The sequence below is a fragment of the Cavia porcellus genome, unplaced genomic scaffold (genome assembly GCF_034190915.1).
Source record: "Cavia porcellus strain 051 isolate PalLab524CR breed Dunkin Hartley unplaced genomic scaffold, mCavPor4.1 scaffold_3, whole genome shotgun sequence".
NCBI classification, from domain to species: domain Eukaryota; kingdom Metazoa; phylum Chordata; class Mammalia; order Rodentia; family Caviidae; genus Cavia; species Cavia porcellus.
This window is the reverse complement of record NW_026947486.1, coordinates 18,591,449-18,611,612: the sequence shown is the minus strand read 5'-3', so window position 1 is coordinate 18,611,612 and position 20,164 is coordinate 18,591,449. Positions and strand designations below refer to the sequence as shown.

The following is a 20,164-nucleotide window of genomic DNA, read 5'->3' as shown; positions in this document are numbered from 1 at the left end:
TATGTTTACATGTGTCTGATTTATTTCACTATGAGTATGGTCCCAAGTTGCATCCATTTACCTATAAAAGTCTCCAGTTTATTCTTCTTTATGGCTAAGTAGTACTCCATTGTAGAAAAATACATCTTTTTTATTCATTCTTTAGTCAATGCATGTTTAGGTCATTTCCAAGATCTGGCTATTACAAATTGTGCTGTTATAAACATGGGTACACATATATTGCCGTGGTATGATGTTTCTAATTCTTTTGGGAAGATACCCAGAAGGGGAATATCTGGATTGAATGGCAATGGTAGCCCTAGTTTTTTTTAGGAATCTCCATACTGATTTCTCTAGTGGTTGCCCCAGTCTACACTCCTACCAACAGTGGAGAATTCCTTTTTCCCCACAGCCCCTCGGGCATTTGTTATTGGTTGATATCTCGTTTCCACTCCATTTCTTGGTAGGAATTTGTGTAGCAGTAGTATTTTTCTTTTAAAGGTTTGTAAGAATTTATAGGTGAAGTTGTCTGGGATTGGAGTTCTCTTCATAAAAGTGTATTTAACTGCAAATTAAATTTATTTAAAAATTTATTTAATTGTAAACAATTCATTCTTCTTAAATATGCCTTGGTGGTGTGAGTTTTAAAGGCATTCAACCATTTTGTTTTTCTTGTTCAATTTATTAGCATAATGTTGCTCATGCTATTCCATTATATCTTAATATCTGTAGACTCCATTTTAGTATCATCTCTTTCACTTACGATAAGGGTAATTTGATTTTTGTCTTTGGGGGGTGGTCAGACTCACTAGAAACTTATTTATTTTTTATTTTCTTAAAGAACCAGCTTTTGGTTTCAATGATTTTCTCTAGTTCTTAATTTATCTCTGTATTTTAAATTTTGCTTCTCATACTTACTTAACACTTATGTTTTTAAATGTTATTTTAAAGGGAATAAAACAGAATAAAATGAAATAAGAGAACCTGATACTATATTTCAAAAGTAAGACAGTAGGGAATGTACCATAGTTATTCTATTGCATATTGCATCTTCTAAATAGGTGCTCAGACCACTGGATTTAGGCCTGCAGTCAATCAACCAATAGAAACTTTAGGTTGTTTCTTTATTTCAGTTGTCATCATCTCCAGGTTACTCCAAATCAGTCTATTGCTTGCAGGGCTTGGGTGTTGGGGATGCTGGCTGGCTTACAAGGTCCCCACCTTGTAAGGGGCATGGCTTTCACCCTAGTCCCCCCACCAAAGCATTTTTCCATTCCATTCAGACTATTTGCTATAGTGTTTCTGAGTTCTTCTTTGACTTGTGTTATTCAGAAATGTGTTATTTTCCAGCTATTGATTAATTTAATTCCATGGTGGTGAAAGAATATATTATTTGACTTGAATCCTTTTAAATGTTTACTTAGGGTAGAGTAGTAAACAGCAGAGAAAACAGCCTCTCTGAAGGTCACCATCAAGATGCTGGGATATAACATTGTGAGAACAAAAAGGAAGCAAGGGGGTCAATCCCATGGACTCAGGAAGAATCTGAAGGGGGAATTGAAGTCCACAGAGAGAGTAAAAAGAAAAACTTCAAGGAACAAGAAGGCAGTAGCCAGTGCCACTTTCGCAAAGACAGCTATTTGAACCTGGGGATTCACAGACATGGTGATGGTGACAGCTGGTAACTCCAGAAGCCTCTGCAGGGAGATGTAGCAGTGGAGAACAGCAACGCACATGGAGGACTGCACTGGCTGGAGGTGAGTACAGAGCACTTAGTCCTCCTATGGGGAGAGGGAGATTAGCCAGGAGCCATTTTGGAGATGGGCCGGATAAACCCGAACATCTGGCTGCTGACTTCCTCTAGTGGCTCCTAGCTGGGCACCTCCCATGGAAAAAAGCTTAAGACTGTGGCAAGGCCAATAAGTCTGGTCTCAGGGCAGGTCTGCTGAGGGTATATTTACTCTGCCATAAAGCAAATGCTGGCTTACGGGGATAGAGTGGCAAGATTCGGGACTCTGTCTCTACAGGCTGTCAGGTTTCAGGTAGTGAAATGAGAGAGGATCCTGGAAATGCACTATTTCTTTTTCTTTTCCTTTTTCATTTTTAAAAGTTTGTTTCTCTTCTTTGTCTTCTACATTTTTTATGAGTGTTAAAGTGGTTCCTAACCTCTTTGTGCGTGTGGTTCTGTTCTGTTCTGTTCTTCCTTTTATCTCTCCATCTCTCTTATCCCTCAGTCTCCTGCACCAGTTTCTCCAAGTTGGCAGGATCCTCCTTTGTCCTCCAATATTACTTGTAATCTCTGTCTCTTCCACTTCGCTACTTTCTCCTTAATCCATTTTAAGTTTTAACCCCAAGGGCAAAATTGACACATTACATATAATTATCTTGCTTGTTTTATATTATGTTATGTAATCATAAATCTAGTTCATACAGTTAAAAGTTGCACATTAAGGGTTAGCTCAGTTTGTTGCTTTCTAGGCTATTTGATGCTATTGGTACCAGTATAGCCAAAATTGATATAACTGTTCTAAACAGCTGTTGGTCCTGAAAATCCAAGACTTAGATTAACTAAGGATCATAGAAAATACAGTGGCACAGTACCAAACAACATAGGACTGGGCCAAACAAGCAACAACTTCTCATCTCCAACATACTGAAGAGTTAAGATCTTCCAACAGACTCAAAACCCACAACCCAGCTATACCTGGAAGATACCTCAGAAAAGTAATCATCACATAAGAGTCCTAACTACTACCAAAAAAGCAATGTACCACAGGCAACTTACAAGCGTCACTCCAGGAATTAAACTAAGAAAAGGAGAGAAAATAAAATGAGAAGACACTTAAGCAAAATGCAACCTCAGACATCCAGTTAACCAAAGGCAAATCCAGGGGCAATGAGGTTGGACAATCTAAAAAGCCCCTCACTAGGTCTCTCTGAAGTAGAAACAAAGCAATTGAATGAGGCTCTGGAAAAAACCTAAATTAGAAATGATCTCCTAGATAACTACAGAGATTACCAAAATACACACCTTGCTTAGCAATGTCAGAGCAGACACAGAAAAAAAACAAAACAAAATACCACAAAACAAAACAAGACAGATGAGGTTTAGCAACTATAGAAGTGTAGCATAGGAAGGAAATGGAATCCATAAAGCAGATTCAAGCAGATATCTAGGAGAATAAAAACTCCACTGAATATATTTGAAGCAGATTAGGCCAATGTGAGGACAGGATCTCAGGGGACTGAAGACAGGCTTGCCATTAGCGACCAGGAAAAGAAAGACTTCTCATAAATAGCAAGGGACAACAAGAAAGTAATCCAGCAGCTGCTAGATGAGACAAAGAAGAATAATATAAAATTTACTGGAGTCATGAACAAGTAGGAGATACCACATATTACATTAAAAAATGTTCACAGACATCACGACAGAAAACTTTCTTGGTAGAGAAAAAGAATTTGACATGCAGATAAATGAGGCATAGAGAACTCCAACTAGCAATGGTCTTAAAAAATCTACAGCCCGAGCAGGATTCAGACTACAACATGGCTGTAAAGTGCTGTGCTTTCATTCCTCCTGTTCAAAGCAAAGATGTTTCTTAACTATACCTGTCTGCCATGCCTGTGTAGCAGCCAGGGATGCGTGGTCTCACACATGGTGAAAAAGAAAATCTACAGCGTGGCATATCATAGTCAAGATTCCAGAAATTCAACACAAGAATAGAATCTTAAAAGCTGTTAGAGGAAAGAAACCAATTACCTATAAAGGAAAGCCAATCAGAATCACAGCTGATTTCCCAGCACAAACTCCTAAGTCAAGAAGAGCTTGGAGGAAGTGCTCCAAGTTCTAAAGGAAAACAACTTCCAACCCAGATTGATGTATCTTGCAAAATTATCTTTCAAAGTTGGTGCAGAAGAAAGATACTTCCATGACACAGATCATCTGAGAAAACTTATGATCACCAAAATAGCACTCTAAAGTTTTCTGAAGGATATTCTAGAAAGAAAAAATAAGAACTACAGATCCATGAACCACAACAGAAGTAATAAACCAGGAAAGAGAAACGATTGGGGGACAGGGTGAGGGTGACAACAACAGGAAAATAACATGACCAGAATGAGTCAATACATATCAGATATAACCATCAATGTTAATGGTTTCATTTCACTAGTCAGGAGACACAGATTAGCAGAATGGATCAAGAAGCAAGATCCAACAACATGCTGCATACAAGAAACACACTTAATTCAAAAGGAAATTCACAGACTGAAAGTCAAAGGATGGAAAACAATACTCTGTGTGACAGGAACCCAGAAAAAAACAAGGGTAGCTATTAGATTTGAAGAAAAGCTGATTTTCAAGCCAAGACTGACTAAGAGATAGAAAGAAGGTCACTACATTCTCATAAAGGGCACAATTCAAGAGGAAGAGATAATAATCATAACTATATATACAACAAATACCAGTGCTCCCATCTATATCAAGCAATTACTAACAGACATGAAAAATCAAATAAGCCTAATACAATTGTATTGAGAGACCTCAATACTCAACTGTCACAACAAGACAGATCAACTAGACAAAAAAATCAATACTAAAATATTAGAACTAAATCAGTCTTTTGAAAAAAATGGACCTAATAACTGTCTATGGAGTGTCCCAACCCACTACATCAGAATACACATTCTTCTCAGCTGCACATGGGATAATCTCCAAAATAGACCATATACTGGCTCACTTAACACACTTAAGTAAATGCCAAGGAATTGAAATTATCCCATGCATACTATCAGACCACAGTGCAATGGAACTGGAAATTCATACCAAATGAAACTATGAGAATTTCATGAACATATGGAAATTAAGTAACACCCTACTGAACAACCAGTGGCCACAGATGGAAGAGGAAATTAGACAGTTCTCACAGTTGAATAATAATTACAACATACCAGAACTTGTGGGACACAATGAAAGTAGTCACAAGAGGGAAATTTATAGCAGTAAATACCCATATCAGGAAAACAGAGCAAGCACATATAAACAACTTAATGTTCAACCTCAAACTTCTAGCGAAAGACAAGCAGCTAAACTAAAAGCTCATACAAGAGAGGAAATTACAAACATCAGAGCAGAAACTAACACACAGGAGACTAAAAAGCAACACAAAAAAATCAGTGTATCAAATTTTGAAAATGAAATAAAATTGGCAAAACCTTAGCCAACTATATCAAAAAAGGAAAGAAAAGACTCAAATCCATGCAATTAGGAGTGTAAAGGGTGAAATCACAGCAGACTGCAGAAATCCTGAAAAGCATCTATACCCAGTTTGAAAACTTGTATTCTATTAAGATAGAAAATACAGAAGAAATGGACAGATTCCTGGACACATATGAATTACCTAAGCTGAATCAAGAAGATATAAAATTTCTGTTTGCAGTATCATTGATGGAATGTCCACTTTACAAGCTTTAATTTTGTGACTTGAACAATTATTTCTAAGATGACAATATATAATCCATTAACTAGTGATTTCCTACTGTTCATTTTTTTTCTGCAAATCTGTATAACTTGTACATTTTCTCTGCTTTTTTTTCTTTTCTCCTTAAATAAAATTTAAAAAAAATTAAAAAAAAAGAAGATATAAAATTTCTAAATAACCCAGTATCAACACATGAAATCAAAGATGTAATTAAAAACTTAGCAACAGAGAAAAGCCCAGAACCTGACAGATTCACTGCTGAATTCTACAAGAAATTTAGAGAAGACCTAACACCATTACTTCTTCTCAAACTCTTTAATGAAATTGAGCGGGAAGTAATACTTCCAAAATCATTCCTGAAAGCAAGCATTACCCTGATACCAAAAACAGAGAAGGAACCAACTAAGAAAGAGAATTACAGGCCAATCTCCCTAATGAACACTGATGCAAAAAGTCCTCAGTAAGATACTGGCAAACAGACTGCAGCCAATTGTCACAAAGATCACTATGATTACTATGATCAAGTGGAATTCATCCCAGGGATGTAGGGATGGTTCAACATACATAAATCCGTAAGTGTAATACACCATATTAACAGAGTCAAGGTCAAAACTCATATGTGCATCTCAATAGATGCAGAAAAACCTTCTGACAAAGGCCAGCACCCATTCATGAAAAAAATTGGAATAGATGGCCTTTATCTTAACCTGATAAAAGCCGTCTACGACAAACCAACAGCCAACATCATACTAAATGGACAACAATTAAAAGCTTTCACCCTAAAATCAGGAAGAAGACAAAGATGTCCACTGTCTCCACCCTTATTCAATAATAGTCCTGGAAACTTTAGCTAGAACAGTTAGACAAGAAAAAGAAGTAAAAGGAATAAAGATAGGAAAGGAAGACATTAAATCATTATTTGCAGATGACATGATTGCAGTCTTCCACTTAGAAGACCCCAAAACTCCACCAAAAGACTTTTAGATTTAATAAGCAAATTCAGTAATGTAGCTGGCTACAAAGTCAATGCTCAAAACTCAATAGCCTTCTTGTATATGAGCAACAAATTCACTGAGAGAGGAATCAGGGAAATAATACCTTTTACAATAGCATCCAAAAAAATGAACTACCTAGGAGTCAATCTAACAAAGGAGGTAAATGATCTCTATCTTAAAAACTGCAGTGATCTGAAAAAGGAAATTGAAGAGGATATTAGAAAATGGAGGGATATCTCTTGCTCTTGTGTAGGAAGAAGCATATAATGAAAAAAGCCATCCTTTCAACACTGTCATACAGATTCAATGCAATCCCAATCAAAATTCCAATAGTATACCTCACAGGGTTATAGAAAACAATCTGAAAATTCATTTGGAACCAGAAGAGACCTAGAATAGCAAACGCAATCCTGTGCAACAAAGAGAAGACAGGGGACATCACAATCTCAGATTTGAAATTATACTATAAATCTACTGTGATAAAAACAGTGTGGTACTGGCCCAAAGCAAAACAAACAAACAAGACCCGAGGATAAATGGAACAGATTAGAAGATGCAGAAACAACTCCAGACACGCTAAGCCTTCTTCTCTTTGACAAAGATGTTCAACACATTCAGTGGAAGAAATATAAGCTCTTTCATAAACGGTGCTGGAAAGACTGACTCTACACATGCCGATGATGATTAAAACTGGACCTGTATCTTTCACCATGCACAAAGATAAAATCAGAATGGATCAAAGTTGTTAATATTAAAACAAAAATATTAAATCTGCTGGACAATTGAGTAGGTAAAACTGTTGAAGACATTGGTGTAGGAAAGACTTTGAACAAAACTCAGATTGCACAGGAAGTGTCACAAATAATCAACAACTGGAATCTCATCCTACTGAAAATCTTTTTCACAGCAAGATAAACCACCAACAGAGTGAACAGACAACCCACAACGTGGGAGAAAATTTTTGCCAGCTGTTCCTCAAATGAAGGATTACTATGGAGAACATATCAAGAACTAAAAAAAAAAATCAGTCCTCTCAGATTTAAAGACCCAATCCAAAAATGGGCATCTGAGGTGAATACACAGTTCTCAGAGGAAGAAATACAAACAGCAAATGAATATGTGAAAAAATGGTCAACATCACTGGTAATTTGAGAGATGCAAATTAAATCAATACTAAGATTCCACCTCACCCCTGAAAGAATGGCTACCACCTAGAAATTCAGTAGTAACAAATTATGTAGGGGCTGTGGGGAAAAAGGAACTCTTTTACACTGGTGGTGGGACTGTAGGCTGGTGCAACCACTGTGGAAATCAGTGTGGAGATTCCTTTAAAAACCAGGGATTTAACTCAGTGGCATAAGTGCCTGCCTTGCAAGCGTGTGGTCGTGTGTTTGATCCCTGGTACCAGTAAAAATACAAAAAAAATAAAAATAAAAACTAGGACTAGAGGTCCCATTTAACCCAGCTATTCACTTTCTCGTGTCTTACAAAAGAAAAACATAATACTACAGCAATATATGTGCACCCATGTTTATAGCAGCACAGTTTGTAATAGCTAGATCTTAGAAACAACCTAAATGCCTATTGACTGAGGAATGGATAAGAAAGATGTCGTTTTTCAACAATGGAGTTGTTGAAAAAGAGGGATAAACTCAGCCATGAAGAGGGATAAACTCGATACTTTTATAGGTAATTGGATGCACCTTGAGCACATACTCATTAGTGAAATAAATAAGACACATGTGTAAATATTATATTCTTTCATTAATGTGAGGTGAAAGAAAAAACATGCATATATGCATGTATATTAAAAGATATTTAAGACAGTTATACTACTGATTTGTCAGAGTTCACTGAACAGAAAGATTTGTGCTGGTATTGTTTGGACAATTGAGTGCAGATGTGTAGTGCTCTGGGTAAATGATTTGGAGATGACAACGTACAATGCATGCACTCCTGATTGACACGTTTTGAAATTTTGTTGTAGATTTTTTTAATTTTTATCCTTGAAATAAAATGGATTTGAAAAATAAGTAAAATTTACTTAAAACAATAGAAAATTATTCTCACATAGTTAAGTAGAACAAAAGTCCAAGATCATTGACAGTGGGTTAACATCAACGTGTTTAGCAGGGATACTTTCTCTTCAAAAGACCTAGGAACATGGCATTCCCTGCCTTTTATTACTTCTGATGGATGCAGTTGTTCATTTGGCTTGGTTTTGAAAATTTGTTAAAATCTGTTTAAGGTTTAGAAAATGGTGCATATCTTCTGTGCCTACTTCCAATGTTGAGAATTGTACTCAAGTTCTCATTCATCAATGTTAAGCAAGCACTCTGTCACTGAGATACATTCTTAGCCTATTTTATTTTAATGGAAAAAAGTAAAACAAGATTTCATAACAAATAGGATAATAACAATAGTTAATACATTGAGTATTGCTATCTTTAAAGTAGTTAATCAGAATACAAGATATGGGCATGAAAATTTCTCCAAGTTAGCACAAACCTTTCTTTTTAATGAGCTAAGAGAAAATAGCAGTACAACGATCTTGTGTTTTTTTTTCCTTTTCCCTTCCTTCCTTTCCTCTTTCCCTATCCTATTTCCTTTTTCTTTTGAACATTTATTCCCATTCACAGTATCTATTGTGCATTTTAGACCTTATTAGTTCTTTCAGTTTCTCACACCAGGGAGACAATATGTTTACACATGTGAGTCCAATGTATTTCACTTATGAGTATGGTCTTTAGTTGCAACCATTCACCTATAAATGTCTCAAGTTTATCCTTCTTTACATTTGAGACAAGGTCTGTTTATATAGTTCAGGCTGGCCTCAATCATGTCCGCAATCCTCCTGCCTTAGTCTCCTGAGGTCAAATCTGTTTTCACATGTGTCAAATGAAGCTAATAATGTCATCTTCATAGTTTTTAATAGAACCAAATCTTAGCAAAGGGCTAGACACAGAGCAAGGGCTCCATGAATCCTGCTTTTTTATTTGAAGGTTTGGCTGGTCCCAAGTGTTTCCTGGTTTGTCTTAGGATTTTGGTCTTGTTTGTGTACCATCAGGGACTTAAATAGCTGTCATAAACCCGCCTTTAGCCTGGTTTTTGCTCATATAATTCTTAGTCCATCTTTGAAAGAGGGAGGACAAGACATTGGTACAAATTCTGGCCCAGAGATGTAGGTAGCTCTGTTTGACTATGTTCACTGATATTCCATTGTTATTCTGTCAGCAAGTACGACTGAGAAGACAGAATGGCTAAAGTACTGACACAGCCACAGTCTTGTGATCGCAGAGTTTATCAAGATGATTGATATATTTAGAGAACGTGAGGTAAAATAACTAATTGATTTTTACCTCCATTGCCATTTCTGTTTGCAGAGCTTGGGGAAAGGGGAAGAATATAACCTTAATTCCTGTCTTATAGGAAATCCTTTTTCTGGTACCAGGAATCAAATTCAGGACCTTGTAGTTTGTCAGTCAGGTGCTTATGCCTGAGCTATATTCCTGGCCCTGAGTTCCTGTTTCAGCAAAAGGAAAAGTTAGGGTGAAAAGTCTTGTCAGGCATGGTGATGCACACCCATAATCCCAATTACTTGGGAGGCTGGGCAATTTTAGTGAGAATCTGTCTCAAAATAAATAAAAAATGGGCTAGATTTGTAGCTCAGCACTCCCTGGGTTCAACCTCAGTATCACAAACACACAGAAAAGAGAAATCTGATACCAGGATCCTGGTACATATGCCAGGCTTATCTGAAGTAGAAATTAAATATTTAGTATTTTTTTTCTGCTAAGCAGTTGAAAGAACTAAAGTAGTACTGTCCAGTTGAAAGTGTTGAGTCTGAAGTGATCAATTCAATGCACTTCTAACTTTCCAAATTTCAGCAATTTTTGAATGAAATTTATTATGTAATAAATAACTAAAATAAGGAGGCCATCATTTCCACAAGTGCTTTATGAAGCAGTTTCATTACACCATGGCAGTACTTCAAAGAGCAAGGTTGAGGAAAAGGTAGTCCCACAAATGCTCTTCAAACTCCAAAAGAGTTCAGTTTCACCTTTCCAGTTGGTTTACAACCTGCTACCCATTTACCAATGGTGGTGCACACCTATAATCCCAATTACTTGGGAGATAAAACGGAGAAAGGCATGGAAGGGAGGAGAAGGGAGGGGACTTAAGAGTTTGGGGTGGTCAGGCCTTCAGGATGGAATGCTTAATAGACCAACCAGCCCTAAAAGATGAAAAAATGATGAATGCTCTGAGAGTTTATCAAGATGATTGATATACTTAAGAGAATGTGAGGTAAAATAACTAATCAGTGACGGGACAGAAATAGGGACATGAACCTGAGACTAAAGCCTCTCTATCTCTGATTTATTTCAAGGACAACTATCCTCACATCTTCAGGCCAGGAAATCTGTTCCAATCCATGAGGTAAAATCAACTGAACTCACTGAAGTCTCCTTTTACAGTGCCAGAGTGTTAACAAAGTTCCTTGCACAGAAATAGCCTCAGGGTAGGTCTTTTATTAAATGTTATTTTAAAAATTAATATACAGTTGCTACTTTCCACAAAACTTGAAAATTGTTAAGATTCTAAAAATTTAATAAAAGTTATTGTAAAATAATTTCTTGAAAATAGCACATGAAAGTTACACAATGGTAAGTAAGCTTCTCGTTCTATCATGTATTTTCCCTCAGTTCTTACAAATAAGGGACTGTGGGTGGAGCTTAGTAGTAGATCACATGCCTAGCATGCATGAAGCTGAGTTCCGCCACTGGCATGAAATAATAATGCTAGGAAGCATCTTGGGGATTTTAAAGTCCTGGAGGGGCAAAAATCCTGGACTGCGCATCCTCTGGTTTATTATCTAAATTTAAATGTTTCTTTAACACAAGGACAAAAGGTAATATCGTACTGGAAATGTACACATTAGTATAAACAATAGCTATAACAGGATATATCTGTAGTTTCAGTTCTCCAGGGCATTTTACTAGGAAAAAATTCAGTCATTTTTTTAACAAATAAGGGAAAGGAAAGAGGGGTGAAGGGGAGGAGAAAGGGGACAGGGAGGGAGAGGGAGTGGCGGAGAGAGAGCAAGCCAGTGAGCATGAGAAAGAACACATGCCTCACCTTTTTTTTGCCTATCTTCATTACTGATTTACCCAATGACCTTTGGCACATACATTTCTCAAATATTAGAATGCTTATGATGCCCTCAAAGCCCTTCCACTATACCACATAACTCCTATGACATTATTATACTCACAGGTCCCCTATAATGAATACTGTAAAAATTATGCACTTAAGTGATGCCCAATGTACTAAGCCATCTGAACTTTGTACCTTTAGTCAGGATTTTTTCCCTTGGTGATTTTTAATGATGATTATGAGGTCTTTATCTTTCCAGGCTGATGAAATCATGGTTTCTGGGTAAAGCCCAAATGTCCTGAGTTCTCTTTGGCCCCTAATATTGGTATGAATCATGAATCTGTACTTCTAAACATTCAGTTTCTCTTCTTTCTTCTTCCTCCACAATCCATTTGTTTTGTTTAGTGAATGTGATTTTTTTAAATATAAAATGAACAAATGTAAGATTTTTAAAGATCAAAATAAAAAATTACCACACTGATAGTAGTTAGCAGTTTTCATAATTTAATGAAAAAGTATTGGTAAAAAGATGACATTTGAAAAAGATTGTGTTTATCTTGGAAAATTGGACTATATAAGACAAAATGAAAAATATTAAGAAACAAAGTTAAGAGGTAATACAACAAAATGTAACAAATGCATTTTTGGGGCAATGGAAAGTATAACTCTCTCATTTAACTAGGAAAATCCTGTAAAACATTACCATTATAGTTCCCTGACTGGGATGATATTTTAGTCCATTCTTTCCCCAATGGCATTACATATGGAATTTGGCTGAAGTACTGTTTTGATATTTTCCTTTGCTCTCACTCATTCAGATTTGAAAGGCATGAAAGGACACAGGCTACTGCATTGGCCTATAACATGAGTTTACAACACAGCTCTATTATCACTCATTACCATGAGTGTCAAATTAAACACAAAGAGAAATTAAAGAAGTCTAGTACATGAATTCAGGACATTCTCTTCTTCATTTTTTCATTCAAATAAAACACAGGATACCTAGCACATAATGTTATGTCAGGTTCACATGTATATAGGCACAAAAGAAAGAAACGTTTTGAAGATAGAGCCAATGGAGAGGCAAAATACATAAGTTTTCAGAAAATGAGAAACAAAACCCAAAGAACTCGTTAACAAGGCTATAAGAACAAAAGCATGGGAGAAGAAAACTGCTGAGTCTTTCTTCTCTATGAACGTACAGAGGGCCTCAGCCTCCACTGACCAGCACTCTACAACTGGACTGTTTCTCCAGTAAGAAACTTCACAAATTGGAAATGGTATTTTTTTGTATCAAAATTTCCACTACACTTTCCCAAACTAGAAGAAAGAGAATATTAATTTAAGGCTAGGAAGAAGAGAGCTGAGAATTATATAGTCTGCTTCACATTTTAAAAACTGCAGCTTTTCCCCCTTTCCTAAATGGGAAGCAGACATGTTTTATTCCCTCCCCCTGAAATGTAATTATTCTCTTCCTCCAGAAATGAATCAAGGCTGATCGTTTGGGAACAGCATATAAACAACTTCTGAAAAATGGCTCCAGTTGTTTTGTTTGGGAAACAGCCTCAGATTCAATATTGATACAAAGCTAAATTATATCCATGTGCTAAACACATGCTTTCAAATTTTGCTTGACAATAAAAATCTGTTTCAAAATTAAAGCAGGTAAGAATACTTAACCTCTGTGCATTTCATTATATTTTAATTATACCTCAATAAAAATTTTATAAACATTAAAGCAGGTATACAAAAATTGTCAGCCAAACTTATTTTAGTCAAACTTATTTGAAAACAACACAAAACCCTGACCTAGTACAAATATCCCAGCAATGGTCTCACTTTGGAAAAGGCTCTGGGATTCTTACAAATGTCTAAACAGAGAGAATCAAAGCATTTTCCTTGGAAGTAGTACTTTTGTAAACACTATCCGCAAGTTAGCTTTTTATGCTTGTTAGTTGGGTGAGTTATGACTGTGTCCCCAACAAACAGGTCTAGGAACAGGCACTCGACACTTGTAAGCAATAGGAGAATTGACTCATTAAGTTACGATACTGTGAAAAGAACTCAACCTTCTGCAGAGCAAAGGAAGAGGGTAGTGAGTTTTACAGTATCTGAGAATGCTTGTCTCCTGGTCTGTCCCTTAAAGACATCATGGTGTAAGAAACTTTCTACAGACAGGACCTCTGGGAGCCACATGCTGTAGCTGTAAAAGATAAGTAGTTTTAGTGTATGGCAATCATAGTCTCTTGCAAATCCATTAACAATGAATGCAGAGATTCTCAATACACAGACTCATTAATGTGTTACTGTGACTAGAAAGCTGAGTAAATACTCTGGGTCCAGTGGTTCCCAATAGTCTCTTGACAAACCAGCCTCTGGACAATTTGTAATTCTAATGTGCTTGTAAAAACTAGACTTGAAATCTTTTCAAAAACTGTAAGCCAATTTATTAGGGAAAATTTCATTCTTTTCCTTGAAATTTCTCCCCATATATACTAGAATGCTTTTGATATATGGATTTTCCCCAATAGATGGGACAAAGGCAAAGGTTGGGTTGTCCTTGGGAGTTGCTAATCACCTTTGCATTGAACTATGGGAGAGAGGATGTGTCTTGCTTTTACCACGACAATCCCTTCTAGAATCATGGGAAGGATTTTCCCTATCTGAACTGTCTTTCCTTACTCTGGACTTTTCTTTATTCCCATCACTTTCAGCTTCTGAATCACTTAACTCCAAATCTGGGCAATAACCATCGTTTTCCTGATATGAAGCTTTACCTGCAGACCGCCTAAGCATCTGCCTACCCCAGAACTGTTCTTTAGGGCTCATATTCTTAGTTGGTTTCGAGCATTGAAGGTCCTCAGAGGTCCTCACCCATCTGTTGGTGGCCTCTTTAAAGGACCTGCTGAAGTGTTCCATGGGGGATTTTCTAAAAGTACCCTGACTGGCCAAGTGAGAACTGAGCATGGACTCCTGGTCACAGAACATCTCACTTGAGCTTTCTTTTTGGGTGACATTCCCAGACCAGTTGCTCTCTAGGCCATTGGATTTGGGAAACTTGGGATTAGGCGGATTTTTCCCATTCCCAATGGAAGACTGTCCATGGAGGGCAGCTTGAAATGCTAGAGGCTTCCCTAGTGACTGTCCATGATAGAACTCCGAAGATGGAGCTCTCCAAGTAGGACTGGAATCCTTTGCTTCACTCCGAGAATGGCTGAGACTGGCCGGCAAACAGTTACTCTTGCTTTCTAGTGGATGTCTTGGATATGATTTCACTTTCATTTCTAGAGGCTCCGGAGGCACCTGCATGTTCCTTTTATTAGGACCAGGGGAGCTGCTGTCAGGAGAGTAGGGTCGGTGGTCAGCCTCTGTGGAGCTGTTTCTGTAGTCTTCCAGGGTTGATCTGGGCATTTTTAACTTTAAGGTAATTCTTGGTGGTGGGTAAAACAATGAGCTTTCTAGTGCATTTGTCAAAGGTTGTCCTGAGATCAAAAAGAAAGATTTATTTTAACAACTGATTTTAATAATAGCATACATACTTATTACGGCAGAGTGAGTCATGTACCTACACTTCCTAGAAAACATACAAGGAGCACTGGTCTTTGATATGCACATACCTCATGGAGGTAGCAAGTGAACAGGTGAACTAGGGTATGGGGCTTACATTGCTACAGATGCAAAACTCAGTATGCAACACCTCTTCACCTGCACTTTCCTGATCTATAAAAAGATCATGAAGACTAGTGTGCTGCCTCCTGTATCCTCATCTCTGCCTCTTGAATTTCTGAAAAGAATATCACCAGTAGTGATTTAGAAGAGGTGCTTTCTACTTGTTTGTATGTGTGCATGCATGGGTATTGTACAGTGCTGATACTGTCTCAAGCAGACATTTCAGACCTTTTTCTCCCTTCTTGCCTGGCCTTCCTAAAACAAGTCAAATATAACCCCACAGAAACATTACAGGTATTGGTGGGGGAAAATATGTACCTGGCATTAGAAGTGGTAGGTAGTTTCTGCCAATGTTTTGTCCTTACTACACAATAATTTCCTTGCTACAAATGATCATTCCATAATGGTATGAGGAGGTTTGATAGTGGTAAAGCCAGGAGAAGAGAGTTACAACATACCCTTACACTTGGCTGATTGTGGGTTTGGCCTGCAGAGTACTAGCAGTCATTTGCCTGGTTATGTCACCCTATAATTAATTAGAATAGGTCTGCCTATACCAAACAGTTCCTCCTTGCTAATGGACTTGACCTTTGCCCATTATCCTTTTACCATGAACTTACAGAAGTGAGAATTAGAGAGGTCAGCTCTTAGATGTCTCAAAGGGCTGCATGTATTACCAAAGGGTCCAAGTTAAATATCCACAGCCCTCATCTCTCCCAGGCCTGCTCCTGCTGATGCTGTAAGCCATGTGACTTTGTAAGCCATGAGCCTAGCTCCCGCAATCAAAAGTCACATGGCTGTGCTAATCTCTTTGGCATGCAAGGGTTCTTTCCTGCTTTCCTTTGGTTCTTGTTTTGCCAGTCACACTGCCCTTGACACTCACAAATATCCCAGAGCCTCTGATGTCTACCTGCAATCTCATTACTGCATGTCTCTCTCGCTCTATGGCTGGCCCTTGATAAGAGCTGATTCCATACATCCTTGTCAACAGCCGACAGTTGCTCAGGATTTGCTTCCTACCTTTGTTTGTTAAATAAGACACAGTAAAGTTACACATGTCATTGGACATGATTATCTTATTTCCAGCCAAGCATCCATATTTTGGAAATTATAATTATTCTCACCCCTCTCTCTCACCAAGTGGGCAGTGAGTCTATCTTTCTAACTGTTCTATCTTTTAATTCAGTTCTTAGCACTTAGCAGGGGCTCAACAAATACTGGCAATTAAACGAAAATGCAAGAACTAGATTCTGGCTAAATATTTAATAGATTATTATTAAGATGAGTAGTCCTGGAATTAAATATTTTCTGGAAACGAATTCAATTCTATCCTATCAATTTCTAAATGAATGTGGTAACTACAGAATAACTTTCTGGGTCTAATTAATGGCTTCCAATGTCTGTCTAGGATATAGACTATCTGCCCTAGACCTGCAGTTACCCTAAGCCTACTCTGGGATTGCTTGGGTCATGAGTTCATAATAAAATGGGCCATCTTGGAATTTTTTTGTAGTGGGAATTAAACCCAGGACCTTGAGCCGGGTGTGGTGGCTCATGCCTGTAATCCCAGTACTCAGGAGGTTAAGACGGGAGGATCACAGTGAGTTTGAGACCAGTCTGGGCTACAAAGTGAGCTCAAGGCCAGCCTGAACTGCATAGCGAAACCCTGTCTCAAAAAAGATTAAAAAAAAAAACCCAAAAAAAACCCCTCAGGACCTTGTACTTGCCAGGCAGGCACTTGTGCCACTGGGAGATGTCCCTTGGCCCATAAACTGGGCCATCTTAGTAACAGAATTGTATTGAAGCAAATAAGCTTTTATGGCTTCTATTTAGATGTCCTCCCCAAAGCCTCATCTGCTCATAGGTGGGGCTTTTGGGAGGTGACTGGATAATGGTGGCATGATAATTATCAGTGGATTAGTTCACTGATGAGTTTAAAGCTAAGTATGATTTTGGAGAATAAAACCTGGTGGAAGAGATGGGTCCCTGGGGTCAAGGGCTGAAAGGGCAAATTACCCTTCCTCCTACTTCAATCACATTTTGCTTTCTAACTGCTAATCAATAAACAATTCTCCTTTGCCATGTCCTTTTGTCACGTTGTTCTGTCTTGGAGCCAGTACAGGATTGAAATCTACAAACTTTGAGCCAAAATAAACTTCTCCTCATTTAAATTGTGAGTGTCAGGTATTATGCCTCAGTGATGATAAAGTAAGAACAGACATTGGTATCAGAGAAGTGGCATTGTTGTAATGATGCTATCTGACCACTTGGTCTTTGGAATTGGCTTACAGAAGGAGTTTGGAAAGGTTTGGAGCTGCCAGCTGTAGAAGCAGCCCTAGAAAGCTATGGGAGTTTGATGGAGATTCTGGTTGGAGCTCAGAGGACCAGAATGTTGGCTGTACTACAGCTGGAAAAGAGCAGGCTCAAGAATCTTCACTTGGGAAGTCGGAGTCCACTGGCAGTTGCATTCCAAGCCATGTATGTTATCTTCTGGCAGCATTTTGCTCATGTCCAGAGATTTTTCAGGAAACTGAGATAAAGGGCAGTAGACTAATTAACCTGGAAAGGGAATTTCAAGTCAGCCAAACATTCAGGCTGTGGCTTGGGGACTGTTGGGAGCTTTTAGCCAGCTCTACATTAAGAATCAAGAGCAAACTGTCCAGTAGAATGGTTTAATAAGTTTTGAGTCTGGCAAAAAGGAAGCTCTGGTGAAGGTGGACCCTGCAAAGATGGAACAAAGGAGAACTGGGTTGCTGAAAAGATTAGTATTAAAAAGAAGCCAAGTACTTTGGAACAGGACAATAGGAAAAATATCTTTTTTTTTTTTTTTTTTTTTGGGTACCGAGGATCAAACTCATAACTGTGGGCTTGCAAAGCAGGCACGTATGCCGCTGAGCTAAATCCCCTGCCCAGAATAGTATCTTGAGGGAATGTGGGGAACTAGCAATACTCTACCTTTTGAGGGCTCAAAATTGCAAAGATGAAACAGTGCTTTGAGAAGAGATTCCCAGGGTACCAATGCTGCAGACTGGCAGCAGCCTAGGGAATGGGGATTAATTCCCCAGGATTCAGTTCACTGGGCTTAGCAGTCCAGGTACTTAGAGGCCTCTGCAACCACGAGTGAGACGCAAAAGGACTCAGTTACTGGTCCAGCTGGCGGCAGACCTTGGCGTCATCCACATGGTGCTGATTTTAGGAAGATGAAGAACGAAAGAGTTTTAGGGTCAGGAAGGTTTCCACCCAGATTTAAGAAGACTTGGGAAGCTAGGCAGTGTGCAAAGCTGTAAGTGTGAAGTCAAAAGTGCAGTGGAGAACCCAGAATGTTAGAAAAGCCACGAATGTGGAACATCTGAGGAAAGCCATAAGGAGTAAGCAAAGCCAGCCCAAAAGAGAGGCTATGAGGGCTATAACCACTGAGAGTGCTGTAGGGGTGGGGCCATGCAAGCCCTCTTGCTTTAACAGACTGCTCCGGGTGCTGGACTATAGTATGTATGTATGTATGTATGTATGTGTTTTTTGAGACAGAATCTCACTATGTAGTTTAGGCTGGCCTTGAACTCACTATGTAGTCCAGACTAGCCTCAAACCTGCATTGATTCTCTTGCCTCAGTCCTCCAGGTGATGGGATTATAGGCATGTACCACCATGCCTGGCAGAACTACAGGATTTAATGTTTGTCCTGTTGGATTTGGGTTTTGGTTTGGTCTCACTCCTTTCTACACTTCTATTTCTGTCTTTTGGAGTGGGAATGCCTTTGTGTGTTGAAAGTGTTTAACTATTTTTACAGGGGCTCACAGCTAAGAGTTTGCTTTAAATCTTAAGAGAATATTTTGGCCTTGAACTTCTCAGCAATGCTAAAATGGTTATGACTTTGGAAACTCTTAGAGATGGACCAAAAGCATTTTGCATATGATGTACATGAGTCTTTGGCAGCCAGGAAAGAATGTTATGGTTTATAGTTAGATGTTCCTGCAAAGCCTCATCTACTCATAGGTGGGGCTTTTGGGAAGTGACTAGATCATGGGTGTGTGATACTTATCAGTGGATTAGTTCACTGATGAGTTTGTAGCTAAACGTGATATTGGGAGATAAAGCCTGGTAGAGGAGGTGGATCACTGAGATCACTGGCCTGCAAGGGTGTATCTCCCTTCCACCTTCCTTCATCACTTTCTGCTTGACTGCCATACCACAAGCAAGCCTCTTCTACCATGTTATCCTGTCTTCTAACCAACCAACTATGGCCTGAAACCTCCACAAATGGTGAGCGAAAATAAACCTCTACTTTTAAGTGGTTAGTGTCGGGTATTATGTTCCAGTGATGAGAAAGTAACTAACAGAAGACATTGTAAAGCTGTTTCAGTCAAAGTTTAGATTGTTAAGATAGGATGTAACCAGTTTATGTATCTGCTAGAAAGATATTAACACAAGATTACCTGCGGCAATTTCTTGGTTAAGAAGCTGGACCTGCAAATTGAAGATCTGTTCCTGTATTTTGCTGTGTGATAGTTTCAGCTTCTCTCGCCTGCTTATCATGTAGCACAGATTTCGGACCTGAAAGCCCAATCCCCAGCAAATAGAGATGTTTGTCACGTTAAGCAAACCTGACAAGTAAAATTGTTTAGCTAAAATGAAGATGACTAAGATCAGGTATGGGTGGATGTGAGCAGATAAGATAGGACCCTTCAAGAGTCACAGACTGAGAGCCACTCCACAGGAATTCACACAGCACAGTGGATCATGGGGGCATGGTTCCTGTATCAATCAGCAGCACAAAGTGCTCCAAAGTAGTCTTCTGAAATCTACTCTCCCTGCAGTGTCATGGAATTGGTATTTATGAACACAGCCAAGCTGGAAAGACAGAATGATGGTTTAACAATTCAACCTTCC

At 38.4% G+C, this 20,164-nt stretch overlaps 1 protein-coding gene and 1 non-coding gene across 12 annotated transcripts in view; one reads left to right on the top strand and one right to left on the bottom strand.

Moving 5' to 3' along the window:
- Positions 1-3,504: 3,504 nt before the first annotated feature.
- On the top strand, positions 3,505-3,636 carry LOC111754757 (small nucleolar RNA SNORA63). The gene has a single exon (XR_002789426.1). It is a non-coding gene; the product is annotated as a small nucleolar RNA SNORA63 (small nucleolar RNA).
- Positions 3,637-12,091: 8,455 nt separating this feature from the next.
- Jade3 (jade family PHD finger 3) overlaps positions 12,092-20,164 on the bottom strand; it is a 136,352-nt gene continuing 128,279 nt past the window's right edge. For all 11 annotated transcript variants that reach the window (XM_063245770.1, XM_023561843.2, XM_063245774.1 and 8 more), the window contains 2 exons: positions 19,711-19,828; positions 12,092-15,090 (listed from right to left, as the gene is read on the bottom strand). In XM_063245770.1, coding sequence (XP_063101840.1) covers positions 14,183-15,090; positions 19,711-19,828 — 1,026 coding nt within the window. In that variant the 3' untranslated portion in view covers positions 12,092-14,182. The remainder of the gene's footprint in view (positions 15,091-19,710; positions 19,829-20,164) is intronic.